General features: G+C 35.6%; 2 protein-coding genes across 2 annotated transcripts; one reads left to right on the top strand and one right to left on the bottom strand.

The window, feature by feature from the left end:
- Positions 1 to 5404: 5404 nt before the first annotated feature.
- On the bottom strand, positions 5405 to 7649 carry LOC125662514 (uncharacterized). Its single transcript, XM_048894763.2, has 2 exons — positions 6888 to 7649; positions 5405 to 6772 (listed from the first exon to the last, which is right to left on the bottom strand). The coding sequence occupies exon 2, from the start codon at positions 6767 to 6769 to the stop codon at positions 5849 to 5851; it is 921 nt and encodes a 306-aa protein (XP_048750720.2). The 5' UTR covers positions 6770 to 6772; positions 6888 to 7649; the 3' UTR covers positions 5405 to 5848.
- Positions 7650 to 9963: 2314 nt separating this feature from the next.
- On the top strand, positions 9964 to 11654 carry LOC130049346 (E3 ubiquitin-protein ligase TRIM71-like). The gene has a single exon (XM_056146782.1). The coding sequence runs from the start codon at positions 9996 to 9998 to the stop codon at positions 11652 to 11654; it is 1659 nt and encodes a 552-aa protein (XP_056002757.1). The 5' UTR covers positions 9964 to 9995.
- Positions 11655 to 19725: the final 8071 nt, after the last annotated feature.

Raw genomic sequence — 19725 nt, 5'->3', positions numbered from 1 at the left:
CATAGGACTGTAATTAACACACCACTGTAATTAACACACGACTGTAATTAACACAGGACTGTAATTAACACACGACTGTAATTAATACACGACTGTAATTAACATAGGACTGTAATTAACACACCACTGTAATTAACACACGACTGTAATTAATACACGACTGTAATTAACACAGGACTGTAATTAACATATTACTGTAATTAACACACGACTGTAATTAACACAGGACTGTAATTAATACACGACTGTAATTAACATAGGACTGTAATTAACACACCACTGTAATTAACACACGACTGTAATTAACACACCACTGTAATTAACACACGACTGTAATTAACACACGACTGTAATTAATACACGACTGTAATTAACACACGATTGTAATTAAAACAGGACTGTAATTAACACATGATTGTAATTAACACACGACTGTAATTAACACACGACTGTAATTAACACAGGACTGAAACTAACACACGACTGTAATTAACACAGGACTGTAATTAACACACGACTGTAATTAACACAGGACTGTAATTAACACACGACTGTAATTAACACACGACTTTAATTAACACAGGATTGTAATTAACACATTACTGTAATTAACACACGACTGTAATTAACATAGGACTGTAATTAACATATTACTGTAATTAACACACGACTGTAATTAACACACGACTGTAATTAACACACGACTGTAATTAACACAGGACTGTAATTAACAAACTAATGTAAAATAGTAATACATTTATAGTAAGATATAATCACAAACAGACTAATTTCAATCAGTTAAACTCACAAACACAAGTACACGCTAAATACACACCGTCAACATCAGAAAAAAAATAAACACACGACTGTAATCAACACAGGACTGTAATTAGCACAGGACTGTAATTAACACACGACTGTAATTAACACACGACTGTAATTAACACACGACTGTAATTAATACACGACTGTAATTAACACAGGACTGTAATTAACACACCACTGTAATTAACACAGGACTGTAATTAACACAGGACTGTAATTAACACACGACTGTAATTAATACACGACTGTAATTAACATAGGACTGTAATTAACACACCACTGTAATTAACACACGACTGTAATTAATACACGACTGTAATTAACACAGGACTGTAATTAACACAGGACTGTAATTAACACACGACTGTAATTAACACAGGACTGTAATTAACATAAGACTGTAATTAATACATGACTGTAATTAACACACGACTGTAATTAACATAGGACTGTAATTAACACACCACTGTAATTAACACACGACTGTAATTAATACACGACTGTAATTAACAGACGACTGTAATTAACACACGACTGTAATTAACATAGGACTGTAATTAACACAGGACTGTAATTAACATATTACTGTAATCAACACACGACTGTAATTAACACACGACTGTAATTAATACACGACTGTAATTAACACACGACTGTAATTAATACACGACTGTAATTAACACAGGACTGTAATTAACACACGACTGTAATTAACACAGGACTGTAATTAACACAGGACTGTAATTAACACACGACTGTAATTAACAGAGGACTGTAATTAACATAGGACTGTAATTAATACACGACTGTAATTAACACACGACTGTAATTAACATAGGACTGTAATTAACATAGGACTGTAATTAACATATTACTGTAATTAACACACGACTGTAATTAACACACGACTGTAATTAATACACGACTGTAATTAACACAGGACTGTAATTAACACACCACTGTAATTAACACAGGACTGTAATTAACACAGGACTGTAATTAACACACGACTGTAATTAACACACGACTGTAATTAACACACGACTGTAATTAATACACGACTGTAATTAACATAGGACTTTAACTAACACACCACTGTAATTAACACACGATTGTAATTAACACACCACTGTAATTAACACACGACTGTAATTAACACACGACTGTAATTAATACACGACTGTAATTAACATAGGACTGTAATTAACACAGGACTGTAATTTACACACGACTGTAATTAACACACGACTGTAATTAACATAGGACTGTAATTAATACACGACTGTAATCAACACAGGACTGTAATTAACACATGACTGTAATTAACACAGGACTGTAATTAACAGGACTGTAATTAACACAGGACTGTAATTAACACAGGACTGTAATTAACACAGGACTGTAATTAACATAGGACTGTAATTAATACACGACTGTAATTAACACACGACTGTAATTAACATAGGACTGTAATTAACACACTACTGTAATTAACACACGACTGTAATTAACACACGACTGTAATTAACACACGACTGTAATTAATACACGACTGTAATCAACATAGGACTGTAACTAACACACCACTGTAATTAACACAGGACTGTAATTAACACACCACTGTAATTAACACACGACTGTAATTAACACACGACTGTAATTAATACACGACTGTAATTTACATAGGACTGTAATTAACACAGGACTGTAATTAACACAGGACTGTAATTAACACACGACTGTAATTAATACACGACTGTAATTAACATAGGACTGTAATTAACACACCACTGTAATTAACACACGACTGTAATTAATACACGACTGTAATTAACACAGGACTGTAATTAACACAGGACTGTAATTAACACACGACTGTAATTAACACAGGAATGTAATTAACATAAGACTGTAATTAATACACGACTGTAATTAACACACGTCTGTAATTAACATAGGACTGTAATTAACACACCACTGTAATTAACACACGACTGTAATTAATACACGACTGTAATTAACAGACGACTGTAATTAACACACGACTGTAATTAACATAGGACTGTAATTAACACAGGACTGTAATTAACATATTACTGTAATCAACACACGACTGTAATTAACACACGACTGTAATTAATACACGACTGTAATTAACACACGACTGTAATTAATACACGACTGTAATTAACACAGGACTGTAATTAACACACGACTGTAATTAACACAGGACTGTAATTAATACACGACTGTAATTAACACAGGACTGTAATTAACACACCACTGTAATTAACACAGGACTGTAATTAACACAGGACTGTAATTAACACACGACTGTAATTAACACACGACTGTAATTAACACACGACTGTAATTAATACACGACTGTAATTAACATAGGACTGTAATTAACACACCACTGTAATTAACACACGACTGTAATTAACATAGGACTGTAATTAACACAGGACTGTAATTAACATATTACTGTAATCAACACACGACTGTAATTAACACACGACTGTAATTAATACACGACTGTAATTAACACACGACTGTAATTAATACACGACTGTAATTAACACAGGACTGTAATTAACACACGACTGTAATTAACACAGGACTGTAATTAACACAGGACTGTAATTAACACACGACTGTAATTAACAGAGGACTGTAATTAACATAGGACTGTAATTAATACACGACTGTAATTAACACACGACTGTAATTAACATAGGACTGTAATTAACATAGGACTGTAATTAACATATTACTGTAATTAACACACGACTGTAATTAACACACGACTGTAATTAATACACGACTGTAATTAACACAGGACTGTAATTAACACACCACTGTAATTAACACACGACTGTAATTAACACAGGACTGTAATTAACACACGACTGTAATTAACACACGACTGTAATTAACACACGACTGTAATTAATACACGACTGTAATTAACATAGGACTGTAATTAACACACCACTGTAATTAACACACGACTGTAATTAACACACCACTGTAATTAACACACGACTGTAATTAACACACGACTGTAATTAATACACGACTGTAATTAACATAGGACTGTAATTAACACAGGACTGTAATTTACACACGACTGTAATTAACACACGACTGTAATTAACATAGGACTGTAATTAATACACGACTGTAATCAACACAGGACTGTAATTAACACATGACTGTAATTAACACAGGACTGTAATTAACAGGACTGTAATTAACACAGGACTGTAATTAACACAGGACTGTAATTAACACAGGACTGTAATTAACATAGGACTGTAATTAATACACGACTGTAATTAACACACGACTGTAATTAACATAGGACTGTAATTAACACACCACTGTAATTAACACACGACTGTAATTAACACACGACTGTAAATAACACACGACTGTAATTAATACACGACTGTAATCAACATAGGACTGTAACTAACACACCACTGTAATTAACACACGACTGTAATTAACACACCACTGTAATTAACACACGACTGTAATTAACACACGACTGTAATTAATACACGACTGTAATTAACATAGGACTGTAATTAACACAGGACTGTAATTTACACACGACTGTAATTAACACACGACTGTAATTAACATAGGACTGTAATTAATACGCGACTGTAATCAACACAGGACTGTAATTAATACATGACTGTAATTAACACAGGACTGTAATTAACAGGACTGTAATTAACACACCACTGTAATTAACACAGGACTGTAATTAACACAGGACTGTAATTAACATAGGACTGTAATTAATACACGACTGTAATTAACACACGACTGTAATTAACATAGGACTGTAATTAACACACCACTGTAATTAACACACGACTGTAATTAACACACGACTGTAATTAACACACGTCTGTAATTAATACACGACTGTAATTAACATAGGACTGTAATTAACACACCACTGTAATTAACACACGACAGTAATTAATACACGACTGTAATTAACACAGGACTGTAATTAACACACGACTGTAATTAACACACGACTGTAATTAACACAGGACTGTAATTAATACACGACTGTAATTAACATAGGACTGTAATTAACACACCACTGTAATTAACACACGACTGTAATTAACACACCACTGTAATTAACACACGACTGTAATTAACACACGACTGTAATTAATACACGACTGTAATTAACACACGATTGTAATTAAAACAGGACTGTAATTAACACATGATTGTAATTAACACACGACTGTAATTAACACACGACTGTAATTAACACAGGACTGTAACTAACACACGACTGTAATTAACACAGGACTGTAATTAACACACGACTGTAATTAACACAGGACTGTAATTAACACACGACTGTAATTAACACACGACTGTAATTAACACAGGATTGTAATTAACACATTACTGTAATTAACACACGACTGTAATTAACATAGGACTGTAATTAACATATTACTGTAATTAACACACGACTGTAATTAACACACGACTGTAATTAACACAGGACTGTAATTAACAAACTAATGTAAAATAGTAATACATTTATAGTAAGATATAATCACAAACAGACTAATTTCAATCAGTTAAACTCACAAACACAAGTACACGCTAAATACACACCGTCAACATCAGAAAAAAAATAAACACAGGACTGTAATCAACACAGGACTGTAATTAACACAGGACTGTAATTAACACACGACTGTAATTAACACACGACTGTAATTAATACACGACTGTAATTAACACACGACTGTAATTAACACACGACTGTAATCAACACAGGACTGTAATTAACACATGACTGTAATTAACACATGACTGTAATTAACAAGATATGTAATTAACAAGCAGCTGTAGATATTACTCTTTATAAATAATTATGTAATTAACTCTGTGTTTACATTTGTCATTAACACTTTGATTAGATATGTAATTATCACTGTCTTGAGATGTGAAGTTAATATCGTGTTTACAGATATTGAATTTTCTTCACTTGAGCAGTGTCACGCTCAGCCACAAAGAGATTGTCTCTGATGTCCACACATAAACCACGAGGACAGTCTAACTGACAGTTCTGAATGTAACGGAGGAATTGTCCGTCCTGATCTAGGATGTGGATACGGTCATTGTCGCAGTCTGATGATAAGATGCGACTCTGGCTGTCTGTAGCGATGCCTGCTGGATTAAATGGTTGCTTGGTATCAGAGGGATGACCAGTGTATCTAAATCGGAGTTTTCCTGACAGTTTGACCACCACAACTGCTCTAGCTTCACGGTCAGCCACACAGATATCCAGGTTCCTATTCTCACAGATGTATTTATCGTCATAATCAGATGAATAGAGAGGACGACCCTGATCATCAAACTGAATGCTTTGCTTCTCTATGTAGTCAGAATAACGAATAATTTTGTATTGTTTGTAGTCATCACTGATCATGGTAACCAGGAGATCATCATTGGAGGTACTACAGACGTTGAGAGGTTCCCACCCCTGTAGTGTGATCACGGTCTGCAGCTGTTTATTCTTATACAGGTTTACAGTTTTATCATCAGTAAAAATAAGATCTCCGGCTCGTGTCACTGCTATGTCCTGTGGTGTGTAACCTGACTCGGTTTGTATTGATGTCAGTAGTTTACCCTGAAGATTGAAAAGCTTCATGATTTTCTTACGTCCACATGTCCAGACTTGATCTTCACCGATACAGCTAACACTACACAGTTCTAAATACCCAGTGTCTATGGTGGCGGTGAGGCGTGGCTCATCAAGCAGTGGTTTGACTGGAGGAGACGATACAGCTTCTGCTGACTTCATTGTATCGCCATCTTGTTCCTTGTCAATTGATAATGGCGACAGAGAACCACACATTTCATTGAGCTGATCTTTGTTCATTTTCTAAGGAGAAAAACTTGGTACTGTAACTCGGACTATAGACAGTAATGTTCTAAATTCGGAATTCCTACGTTTGTACTGTAATAGCAGAATGCTTAATATCATAATTTTGTCTCACCTGTAGATCCAGTATGGCCTCTCCGTTATTTCAACCCTCCGTCTAGTCTCCTGATCAAATACCTGTGTGGCGTGTCAGCCAGTATGCATTACCTGCGTGATAGCTCTTGTTTAAATATTTTAAAAGTTTGTTTTGACCAAATTCAAGTTGGGTAGCTATGCTAACATTTACTTCAGAACAATCAATCCGTTCATAAAAAATAAGCCGGGATATGTTTACATTATGTATAGATAATCAAGGTACTAAAAGTACTGACACAAGGTGACAAACGATGCAAAAGTTCACAAAAGTAATATTGATATATATACTGTCTATCTGTTCTGTTTAATTCCTATGCTGCTCCAACACTCTTCAAAACCGATCATATTGTGTTTATATTGTGCCATAAAATAGCTATGATATTGTCCAAACTGTGTTAAGCTCCAACCAATCAACCTATGCTACTAGAGAAGACTTGATACCTTGTAGGTGAAAAAAAGAAAAAAACAACAGGAAGCAGATATAAATCTGAGTTTGAAAATCCACACACTGGCATTGTTTAGATTAGCATTTAGCTTTACTGTCAAATGATTTATGTTTAACACATGTAATTTTAAATTCACGGTAAATATAGCAGCTGAATCGATCCTACCCATTGATTGCAAAGCAGAGATTCAAGATAAAAGCAAGAGAAAGAAAGGATAATTGTCTTTAAAATCCTTAATTATACATGTATCACCCGTGTAAATATTCGATAATGTTAAACGCTCTACATAGGAGGTAGAAGTGCCAACCGGAAACCATGTAGATGAAGATATGAATGGTTACATGACACTATGACATGTCTGTACAACAAGTCACCGTCTTGGAGTAGTTCACTGCCCTAGTGATTTTTTCATTAACCACTTTATGAGCAATACAAACAAGTAAACATGCTAAACAGCTTCCTTCAGATTTTTTGTAATCCCTGGTTAATTTTAGCGGTTACATATTCTTTAGAGAAATCTCCTTTTTTTTTTTACTAATTCTTTTTTTATTTTTGCTGTCCTCTTGTCTCATTATTTTCTGTACAACCAAGTTTGCTTTCGCATTATTCATTTTCGTTCTAAGGGCATTATTTTAAAACTTAATACCACCTCAACTGACATAGCGAAGAGGAATCTAGGGACCAAGTTAATATCACCACACCGGTATGAATTTTCAAATAGTGATTCTGGAAACAGGTTGAATTTGACTATACTCCCCAGGCACATTGGTAGGATTTTTTTCTTCAAATTCCCAGTGATTGGTTTCCACACGTGATAATATCAAACAAACGTCCCACATACCTTATCGGTCAGCTGCGCATCATTTAAAAGTATCACAAGTCCCAAGGGCTACGTAATCTTTGATACTTTTCCTGTTCTGTATGATATTACATAGGTTATTTTTTTGTTTAATTTTCAGCTGCAGTAGAAAACAAGATATATTCATAAAAAAACATAAGGTCCCAAATCGTGTCCCTACTAATGAAAGATTTTACAGAATGTAGATATATCTTACATCAACACTATATGACTATTTATGGATGCACCCCTGAGTTGCGAAATTCTCAATTTTTGTATTCCCCTGTCTGCTTTTCCCATGAATATCTTTCAACTAATAAAGACATTTAATCACTAGGGCCATTCTGGCCTCACCTTGGTACCAACAACCCAGTCCTACCCCTGGGATAATGATATTGACGTTTTTGATAAATACCTACCTCTCCTTCAAAATAACGCGTGAAGGGACGTTAGACAAGAAGAAACTGTAAGGATGCGTTTCCCTCCGAGAGGTGTTAATTATGCAGATTGTAGAAATCATTTAAAGTGTTTTCTTATAAAATTCAGCGTGTATACTATTATGCACTCAACCACACACGCATAATTTCGAATTCCAAAAGTCAGAATTTAAAGGACTTGTCAATAACGAAATTTGATAAAACTATTTGGCTTATACTTCAAAGTCACGCTTGCATGTATGGTAAAACCCATTGAATGAGTTTAAAGCCCACTTGTCACAATGAAAACAAAAATTCTCCTGTACTATCTAGTGTTTATTCATGAGATAAAATGGAGAAAATAAGATCGCCAATTACTGTAAGAAAATATAAATCCATGTCAACAATCACTTTAACAACTTTATTCAATAATATTTATAAGTAAGAAGCAGATGTGAACGACTCTGTGGCGTCTTTGATTTCGAGTTCATTGGGATATATCAAATATACATATTTATGTAGCAATATTCCGCTATCACCTGCAATGCAGTATTATACCTATTGCATACCTTTGCACGTGTGAATTTTGAATTTAAAGGTCTCGTATAGTGAACTTTGTTTAATAGTTTGTTTATTGTGTTGAATTGTTACAATTGGCCATGAATACAATTGAATAAACGCTGAGAATTACAGAAATGTTACATTTGTAAGAGGACATGTTCCTATTTATGTATCCATCAATCTATCTATCTATCTTTATATATATCTACATGTATCTATCTATCTATCTTTCTATCTATCTACATGTATCTATCTATCTTTCTATCTATCTACATGTATCTATCTATATACGCATTCTGATATTACGGTGTCATTAGTAACGATATTTATGTAACCAATGAGACAGATCCCTTTGATCGTAGTTTCATATAATTTATATTAATTAGAAAGGGGGTAAATCTGGTGTATCAATGTCCCGCTCATACTCGCCTATTTCAAAGATTATAAGGGACATTCGTGGCCGAGTGGTTAGAGCATCGAGCTCAAAATCACACGGCCTCTCACCTCTGTCGACGCGGGTTCGAATCCCGCTCGCGCCGGTAAGTGAGAAAGTTTCCCAGTTTACTTTCGGAAGGTCGGTGGTCTCTTTCCAGGTACATATCCGGGTTCTCTCTTCCACCAATAAGAACTGGGCGCCACCAGATAACTGAAAAATTGTTGAATGTGGCGGAAAACATCAATCAATCAATCAAAGATTAGAATTAGTAACCGCACTGATCTATATCGTTTTGTAATTTTAGCGTGGGAAATATTTCAATGTTTCAATCTGCAATAATATTCCCGTTTTTTATTGACAGTAAACTTCCCGTGTGACGCCGACACCAGAAATGCTGCACCCCCGGCGCAGTGCCCAGGAAGTCCTGCTGTGTGACCTCTGTGAAACTGTCCCCCTACAGAGTCACTGTGAACTTTGTAATATAAATCTATGTAAGGTCTGTGTAGGGGAGCACCTCTCGGATCTCTCTCAAAGACACAATGTCGTACCCTTTTTACAAAGAGAGGCTACTGCTGCCAATTCAAAATGTACAACACACGCCAGAAAAGATTGTGAACTTTATTGTGAGAAATGCGACATTCCCGTCTGTTCTACTTGCGCTTTATTTGGTAAACACAAAGGTCACGATGTATCAGATGTTCTGGAAAAACTAAGCTCGAAAACTCAAAGATTACAAAAAGATTTGGAGGAACTAGAGACCAGAATTTATCCCCGATATGAAGGAATGGCGTCCTATGTTCAAACTAAGAAAGCTGAGTTAGAAACGAAATACGGGAAACTGACCACAGCCGCTGACCAACAAGGAGAAAACTTACACACAGAAATCACCGCCATTGTCAACAGACGAAAATCTGACATTGAGGAGATGAAAAGCAAACACTTATCTACCCTGAATAAAAATGCAGATGGAATCACACAGAAAATTATTGAACTCAAACAGATAATTTCCCTTATGAAATCAATACTAGAATCTAATGACGATTCATTAACCTCTACTTACAAATCTAGGAACTCTGCATTTAGAACATTACCGCCTAAAGTCCGAGTTACAGTACCAAGTTTTACTCCTCAGAAAATAATCAAAGATCAGCTCAATGAAATGTTTGGTTCTCTGCCGCCATTATCCATTAACACAGAACAAGGCGACACAGTGAAGTCAGCAGAAGCTGTATCGTCTCCTCCGGTCAAACCACTGCTTGATCAACAGCGACTGACCGCCACCATAGACACGGACTATGATTATCTATACAATGTTAGCTGCATCAGTGATGGAGTCTGGACACATGGGGATAACAATGTCATGAAGCTCCTCAACCTCCAGAGTAAACTACTGACATCAATACAAACCAAGTCAGGGAACGAACCACGGGACATAGTAGTGACACGGGCAGGTCACCTCGTTTATACTGACTATGATAAAACTGTAAACCTAGTGAAGAATAAACAGATACATACCTTGATCACACTACAGGGGTGGAGACCTTTCAATGTCTGCAGTACCGCCTCTGACAATCTCCTGGTTACCATGGACAGTGATGATAGAGCACATTTCAAAGTTGTGCGATACTCCGGCTCCACAGAGACACAAAGCATTCAGTTTGACGATCAGGGTCGCCCTCTCTATTCATCTGGCTATCTACCTAAATACATTAGTGAGAATAGGAACCTGGATATCTGTGTAGCTGATTTTAGAGGTAAGGCAGTAGTGGTGGTCAATCAGTCAGGAAAACTCCGATTTAGATACACTGGCCATCCCTCTAACACCAAGAAATCGTTTAATCCACGCGGCATCACTACAGACAGCCAGAGTCACATCCTGACAGCAGACTATAACAATGACTGTATCCACATCCTAGACCAGGACGGACAGTTCCTCCGTTACATTCACTGTGGTTTAGAGTTTCCCCGCGGTTTATGTGTGGACATCAGAAACAACCTCTTTGTGGCTGAGTGTCGCACTGCTATAGTGAAGAAAATCCAATATCTATAAACACAGTGTGAATTACACATCTCTATACAGTGTTAGTTAAATATCTAAATGGTGTTAGTGATATATCTATATACGATGTTGATTAACCATCTCAAAAGAGTTTCAATTACACATCATTACACAGTGTTGATTACACATCTAATTACAGTGTTAATTACACATCTAAGCACAGTGTTAATTACACAGCTAATTACAGTGTTAATTACACATCTAATTACAGTGATAATTACACATCTAAGCACAGTGTTAATAACACATCTAATTACAGTGTTAATTACACATCTAATTACAGTGTTAATTACACATTTCAACACAGTGTTAATTACACATCTAAACACAGTGTTAATTACACATATAATTACAGTGTTAATTACACATTTCAACACAGTGTTAATTACACATCTAAACACAGTGTTAATTACACATCTAAGCACAGCGTTAATTACACATCTAATTACAGTGTTAATTACACATTTCAACACAGTGTTAATTATACATCTAAACACAATGTTAATTACACATCTAATTACAGTGTTAATTACACATTTCAACACAGTGTTAATTAAACATCTAAACAGCTATTTGTTACTTACATTTGCTTGTTCATTACAACCCTGTGTTAATTACAGCCCTGTGTTTGTGATGTGTAATTGAGATGTACTTGTGTTTGTGAGTTTTAACTGAATGAATTCACTGCTAATTAGTAATTATATCTTACAATATCTGTATTATCATATTTAGTGAAACATAATTACTCTTAGTATAATTTAATTGGTATTAGTTATTTATATTTTGTTAACACGTGAATCACAGAGTACAATGCATTAAACTTAAGTATATCAAGCAATGAATTATTATTTTTACAATACAACCTATTATTTGGGTCAAATACTGTCTGACATGTATCATACTGATTGTTAAATCGTTCTTGGCACACTGATTTTGACTACGGATAGCTCCTAGGAGGGGTAAGCATCCCCTGTCGACCGGTCACACTCGCTGTGAGTCCTATACCTTGATCAGATAAACGGAGTAATCCGTGGTTAATCACACACAGATGACTAAATCTACATTATCTCCTTTTGAGGAAGTAACACTTTGTTGTAGCTGACTGCAGTATCTGTGTTTTATTGTAGCTCTCTGTGTAGAAGTAACACTTTGTTGTAGCTGATTGTAGTATTTGTGTTTTATTGTAGCTCTCTGTGTAGAAGTAACACTTTGTTGTAGCTGATTGTAGTATTTGTGTTTTATTGTAGCTCTCTGTATAGAAATAACAATTTGTTGTAGCTGATTGTAGTATTTGTGTTTTATTGTAGCTCTCTGTGTAGAAGTAACACTTTGTTGTAGCTGATTGTAGTATTTGTGTTTTATTGTAGCTCTCTGTGTAGAAGTAACACTTTGTTGTAGCAGATGGAAGTATCTGTGTTTTATTGTATCCCACTGTGTAGAAGAAACTGTGAGAATTGAATCCAGAAATCCACTACAGAGAAAGTTTGTCGAAACATTTAATGACACAAGCATTTCCATTCTGAATGACATGACAAATCCCATCACTGAAACGACATCGGACTCAGAAATAGAGCTATTGTATGAATCAGTAGAGGAATTTACGTTGTCAGCTCGGGGCTGTGACAGACGTTGCGTAATCTGAAATAAATTGATATATTTAAACCATACTTTATCATAAGTTTATTTTCAAATCACTACCTCTACTGAAATTTCTACACTAAATGAAGGTCGTACCCGTCACAGGCTAGATATTTTAAGCTTTAAATTTCTTTATCTAGAAATGGTCTGCATGTTCATACAATGCATTCTTTTCTTTGCTTTTAAATTTAATTCTATCATCAAAAACAAGCAAATAACCTTAAGGTTGATCGATCCTCATGTGATATCATAGGTTTTTGCAAAATCTTTATCTTATCAAACTTTGCGCATGATAAAAATATATCTTTCAGATGAAGTTATTCACTTAATAAAATAAAGAAAATTGCCTCAAGTGGGGTGGCAGCTTCTCTAATGCTCGTAGCTCGCAGCATGTCTCCAGACCTCATAGCCTTCGCATATTGAAATGCGTGTTCGGAAGTAGGGTGATTGAATCCAAAAATATCTATCTCACACTCATAAAAATTAGATAGAGGGTCATCTTTTCCGCCAAAAGTAATCACATCCTTCTGTCGGTTTTCATGATGTCTACAATCCTCGGACCCCGGCTTGTGTCCAGATTCATGACAAACTTTACAGCAGGATTCGTATTCGCATTGATGCCTCATATGGTCGTCTCCCCAGCAGTTGGTACAACGCAAATTTCTCTCTCGTTTTGGTTGGCCATGATGAAATATAGAGCACTTTAATCCAGCACAAAAACTTGATTTTGGTAGGAATTTGCCATCAGGGAAGGGTCGCATGTATGCGAAGCGGTTTCCGTTGAGTATGTCCGTCATTTTCCTAGTGGACGGATTTCGTATTTTCTCATACTTGATTTCTGACGTGAGCTTAGCGCCTAGTTTGGTTAACATGTCAGTAACACATTTGTCATCAACAGATAAAGGGACTCCTCTGATTGTCACTCGGAGTATATCCTCGTCGGGCTTCTCGGTACCCGCAGAAAACGGATTATTTTCAAACACATTGATCGTTCTCTGTTGAAGTTCAAATCCCTCTGCCACTAACACCTGTCTGCTTTCTCTAGAATTTAGATATATGCGCCAAAGGTCGCGATCAAGTTGGATGCATTTTATATCATTCACTTTCTTCTGAACTGCCGTAAGCAAGTCAAAGTCTGTTATTCTTGAAGTTTTGTTGCTTTGAAAGTCACTGTTACGCAGATAAACCGGTTTTATCATTTGTTGATTTGTCATTGTGGATATGTTAGAATTTCCTGAGCAGTTTTCACCAGTTTTCACCGAAGGTATCGGCACAAAGAAAATGCACAAAAAACTCCAAATTAAAATAAGGAGAAATCCAAATGTCATCAGAAATTATTAAATTGCACAATATATATACACTATGAACATTTGCGACCAAAAACTGGCATTAAATCCAGGAAAAAATTGTCAAAAAGACGGAGCGTCACAAAAAGCGTGTTGCCTTTTCCCTCGTCACGTGACCATCAAAAACAAGCAAATAACCTTAAGGTTGATCGATCCTCATGTGATATCATAGGTTTTTGCAAAATCTTTATCTTATCAAACTTTGCGCATGATAAAAATATATCTTTCAGATGAAGTTATTCACTTAATAAAATAAAGAAAATTGGTAAACTATTGATACTGAAAAAGTTTTTATTTTTCATAGATTATCAATTAGTTATGATGGGGAAAATGTTGTCCGGGGCAATAACTCCTATGCTGGAATTTCCTCTACTGTATGTCTATAATACGATGATTTCCCAAATATTCACAATTAATTTTCGTATAATAACGAATAAGTAGTTCTTTTTAAACTGTTGACATTTAAAATTTGCCATTTCAACAAGATGTGTCAATTTTTGCTATTCTGTTTAACGAGATATAACGAGAATGTGTGATTTTTAATGCTGATATATACTTTTGGTTTTTTGGGGTTTTTTTGGCATGTCTGACATTTTTAAAAAGGTGGCAACAACCATATTTTCTTTGCTTATTGACAATATTGAGGGGAAATTAATACAGTTTCTCTACTTTCAACCATTAATATTGATAAGTCATATGGGGATCAATCCACCGAAGTAGAAAGAAATGTGATAATTGAGGAGGGAAAGATAACTCCTGATAGTATTAACGCAATCTCTACCCAGAGTTATCGTTCCCGCTACGCTCCACTAATACCTCTGTCAACGTCTAAAAAGTATATCAAATTTACTAAAACTAACTTAGCATATCAAACTGTAATGATAATATCTTAGCAAATCAAACACTTGTTTATTTTTTTTTAAAGCAGAAGATGGTAAATACGAGACACTTGAGGGAATTAAAAGGTTATATATAGATACATGTACATGTAATCATCGATTCAATAATACTAGAATATTTATAGAATTCGTTGTTTTTGTGAACCCACTTTAAGATTTAAAGCTTAAAACTAAAACTCATAAAATTATTATTTATGGTGCAATAAAATAAAATAAAATAAATAAAATAAAATTTGCCAAGAATCTTGACATTTAGACGTTGACAGAGGTGCTGTAGCGTATAGCGTAATACGCCCTCTGGTGAGAGATTGGTATTGACGGTGTGCAATCTCATCTTAGTAGCGGTTCTTGAATTTGTTAATCTACAGGTGTGCATCAAAAGTAATCGGACCAATATCAATTAAGGAGGTATGCTACACCAGAGAAATTTTATGTAGATGAAAAGTAAAGGATATGTACAACAATATTTTGAAGTTGAAAATTTTCAAATTTACTTTATTTTGTCAAAAAATAAGTTTTAGTAGAAGATAATCTGAAAAAAAATTTAAAAACCCCAGCTGGACTCGAACCTACGACCTACAGTAACTGTTCAGCAGTCGGTATTCTAACCTACTGAGCTACTCGGTTAGGTATTTAAATGGAAAAGGAAAAGTCAAATATTGCTGATATCGATTTTTCATCCATGTTTTTAAAGGAAGTCAGCCATTATGACGATGTAGAGTACTACCTTAAATGCGTTGTATAGCTAGTTACTTGTCAATAATCCCAATGTTCAATATCACGATTGATTTGATTGGAGAAAAATAAAGCTAACTTAGAATTTACACATCAATAAATCCAAAACCGGTCTATTTCTACGCTCCTGAAAACAAATAACACACTTTGCTTTAAAATTGATAATACAGGGAACGAATTAGAATTGTAAGAATCAAGCATTCTTTTTGAAGACTTTGTCGATGTGTAAACTTTTATTCGGTTTGTGAGTAGAATGGCGGGAGTTTATACATCCATTAATTCTTCAAAGAGAATATTTAATCCTATCATATTCATAACTTCAAGCTTACATTCTTCCCATTCATTTCTACAATATACGTTCAATGATAGCGTGTGTGTGAGTGGGGGTGAGGGGGGGGGGGTGGCGTCCAGAAATTTTTCGACTGAAAATAAAACACCCTGTCAATGTTCTCTGCTTCTATCGCACTTAGAATTACCATTTTAGTATAAATTTGTTCCTGAGAAAATTCTTCAAATGTTGATATGTGACAATTCATTATCAATAAAGGTGTTACTAATTCGTTTGAATTTTCTCATGTGTTGACTTTCCTCGTCATTTTTCCGGGTAATAGGTCATGCCAAAGTCACGTGATTCGCCACCGTGATTTAATTTACTGTTGATTCGTGAAATTGTGAAACTTTAGAAGTGGATACAACTATTCTGACTATTATTTTTTTTTTAATAAAAGTTTTATTTCAGAGATTAAACGCAATGGTATGATAGAAATGTCGATTCTGATAAGTCTGATGAGAATTATGCTACCTGTAAATTGTATACAAGTGTGATAGGTGATTGTGATCCGAATGTAGGCACATATCAAACAAGCGCCCCCCACCCCCCACCCCACCCCACCTCCCCACTTTTTCCGGCAACAGAATACATTGCATATGTTTACACATAATGAAATGCTAATATTTTCCCGTCAACGTGCTTATTATAATCTGTGGGAGTTATTTGTTACAGTAGCATTCAATCTATTAGACTATCAAAGTAGCTCGGTGGATAAAATATTTGGTCACTGACCCGAGTTCAAATCCACCAATGTCTTCTGTTTATAATAAAAAAAATATCACGACTCTAAATATTTTATTGATGATATACACATGTAAATATATATAAAGGAAAATAAAAAAACTGAATTCGGATATTTTTTTTTTTTTTTTTTTTTTTGGCATTCAAGTTTCTCTGATATACTTTTTTACTACTGTTGATTTTCAAAACAAGTAAAAAATATTTGTAATGTACATGTATATAGACCTGTATTGAAAGCATATCAAAAACCAAGATATCAAATAAAATGTTTTCATAAAATAAAATGTTTTACCTACCTACCGTACCTAATGTATGGGCGAGTGAAACAGGAAACACACTATGTTTCATTTTGGCCTAATGAGATATCAGCATATCTTTCATAAAAAATAATTCCTTGTTAATTTGAGAAACTTTTTCAACATGTTACGCAGTGAGCTGGGGCGGTTCCAGGACTTGCGGTTAGGGAGGCACAACTTTATAAGACAGGGGGTCTGGGACCATCTTGAGGCCCCCAATGGGTCCAGGGCGAAACCCTGGTGGGGGCCCAAGGGGCGAAGCTCCCGTAAACTCCTGGATTTCACAGATTTTATAGAGCTTAAAATCTGTCTCCTATCTAGTCATTTTTAATATTTTCTATCATTCTTGATAAAGTGAAATCAATAAAATGACGCAAATTGTAAGGTTGTTTGGGGGGGGGGAGGGGTGTGTGTAAGTTCTACCAATAACAGTAATTCAATACATCGAAAGATTTTGTCATTTATTGCTCTGAGAGTGGAAAACATTCTTGCTTCTTTTGTCGTTCACATTTTACTAAACAAGAGACCACGATTTACCCTAGATTTGAAAATTGTAGGAGCGGGGGGGGGGGGGGGGGGGAGACGCTTAAATCCGCCACTCGACGCTTAAATCCGCCACTCATGAGCCACCTTTAATTTGATTTCCTTGGAATTTTACTTCATTCTTTATACATGTACACGCACATTACATCAACAGCGATGTCAGCGAGACGATTAACGGAACCATCTCAACTGCTATACAGTTCAGGGTGAGCAGCAGAGAATGATGGGACGGCTGCTGTTATACAGTTCAGAGTGAGCAGCAGAGAATGATGGGACGGCTGCCTTCTCAAACTCGGCTCTCCACTCTGCCTAGCTTTCTTTCCAATGGTCGAACCCTCTCAAATATCCACATCTAAACAGAAATGCATGACCGTCTATACTCATTATAATGCACTTGATTTCCAAATTTACCGTAAAACAACCCTTATTTTCCATAATTTTCTTAACGCCCACCTCCCCCATACCCCCCCCCCCCCCTTGAGGTAAGGGTCTGAACGACCCCCTCCACCACATACTCGCTTTCTCGATCCTCCCCGCCTTGAGTCATCAAACGGTTTGTAGCGGTCAGTTAGTACAAGAGGGAACTTATACTGCCTCGCTAGAGAGCTAGCTTTTCTAGTAATGTGGTAGAGTATCTCTCTTTATCATGCAAGTTAAGCAACGGCGAGCGTGATCAGTACTTGGCTGGGTGACCGCTACACGTTACAGGTTTAACCTACTTCTGAAAAAAAAAAAATGCCGACACATTATTTAAAGGGGCATGTACATAATTTGAACGAAATATTTTAAAATCCTGGTTTCCCATTTCCAACGTTTACAATGCTCAAATAAAGTGTTTCTAATGGTCGGCAAAATTTGAATAGCAGTTATTGTGTTACAGGAGAGATGCAGAGCTCACATATGGATTGTTTAATAGAAAATGGCATGTTAAAAAACAAAATGCGAAGTGACAAACATTAGAAACTGTTTAAATGTGTCCAGAATTAACTTTTTGAAAAATTTGCGTAAAATGAAAATGTTACTACATGTAGCATATTTAATCTTTGCAAACAAAAACATGACATGAACCTTGTAGAAGGTGGCTCACTACACCCTGAAATAGTTTCTCAAATCAGTACCAATTGATATACATGTAATCATAAAAGATCAATGATATGCAAGTGTATTTTTAAGCTTATGTGTTCTCATTCACGTCTTACCACGTCAGACTGCACACTAGGTGACGTCAGACTGCACACTAGGTGACGTCAGACTGCACACTAGGTGACGTCAGACTGCACACTAGGTGACGTCAGACTGCACACTAGGTGACGTCAGACTGCACACTAGGTGATTTTACTTCGCTTTCCCTATTTGTATAGATGTATACATGTATATAAACACACGCATTTCATTTACAACTGTTGATCACATTATTTCTAGATTCATTATGCTAAACGGCAGTCCCGTCTAAAGCTCACAGCTCTTTGACGCTTAAAGTCTGGTACAATTTATGTTGTGGTCGGCACCACGAAAACTGTAACGCCTCTCCAC

This window comes from Ostrea edulis, chromosome 8, assembly GCF_947568905.1.
Source record: "Ostrea edulis chromosome 8, xbOstEdul1.1, whole genome shotgun sequence".
NCBI classification, from domain to species: domain Eukaryota; kingdom Metazoa; phylum Mollusca; class Bivalvia; order Ostreida; family Ostreidae; genus Ostrea; species Ostrea edulis.
Note: the sequence above shows the minus strand (reverse complement) of the source record. Positions and strands in the feature narration are given on the sequence as shown.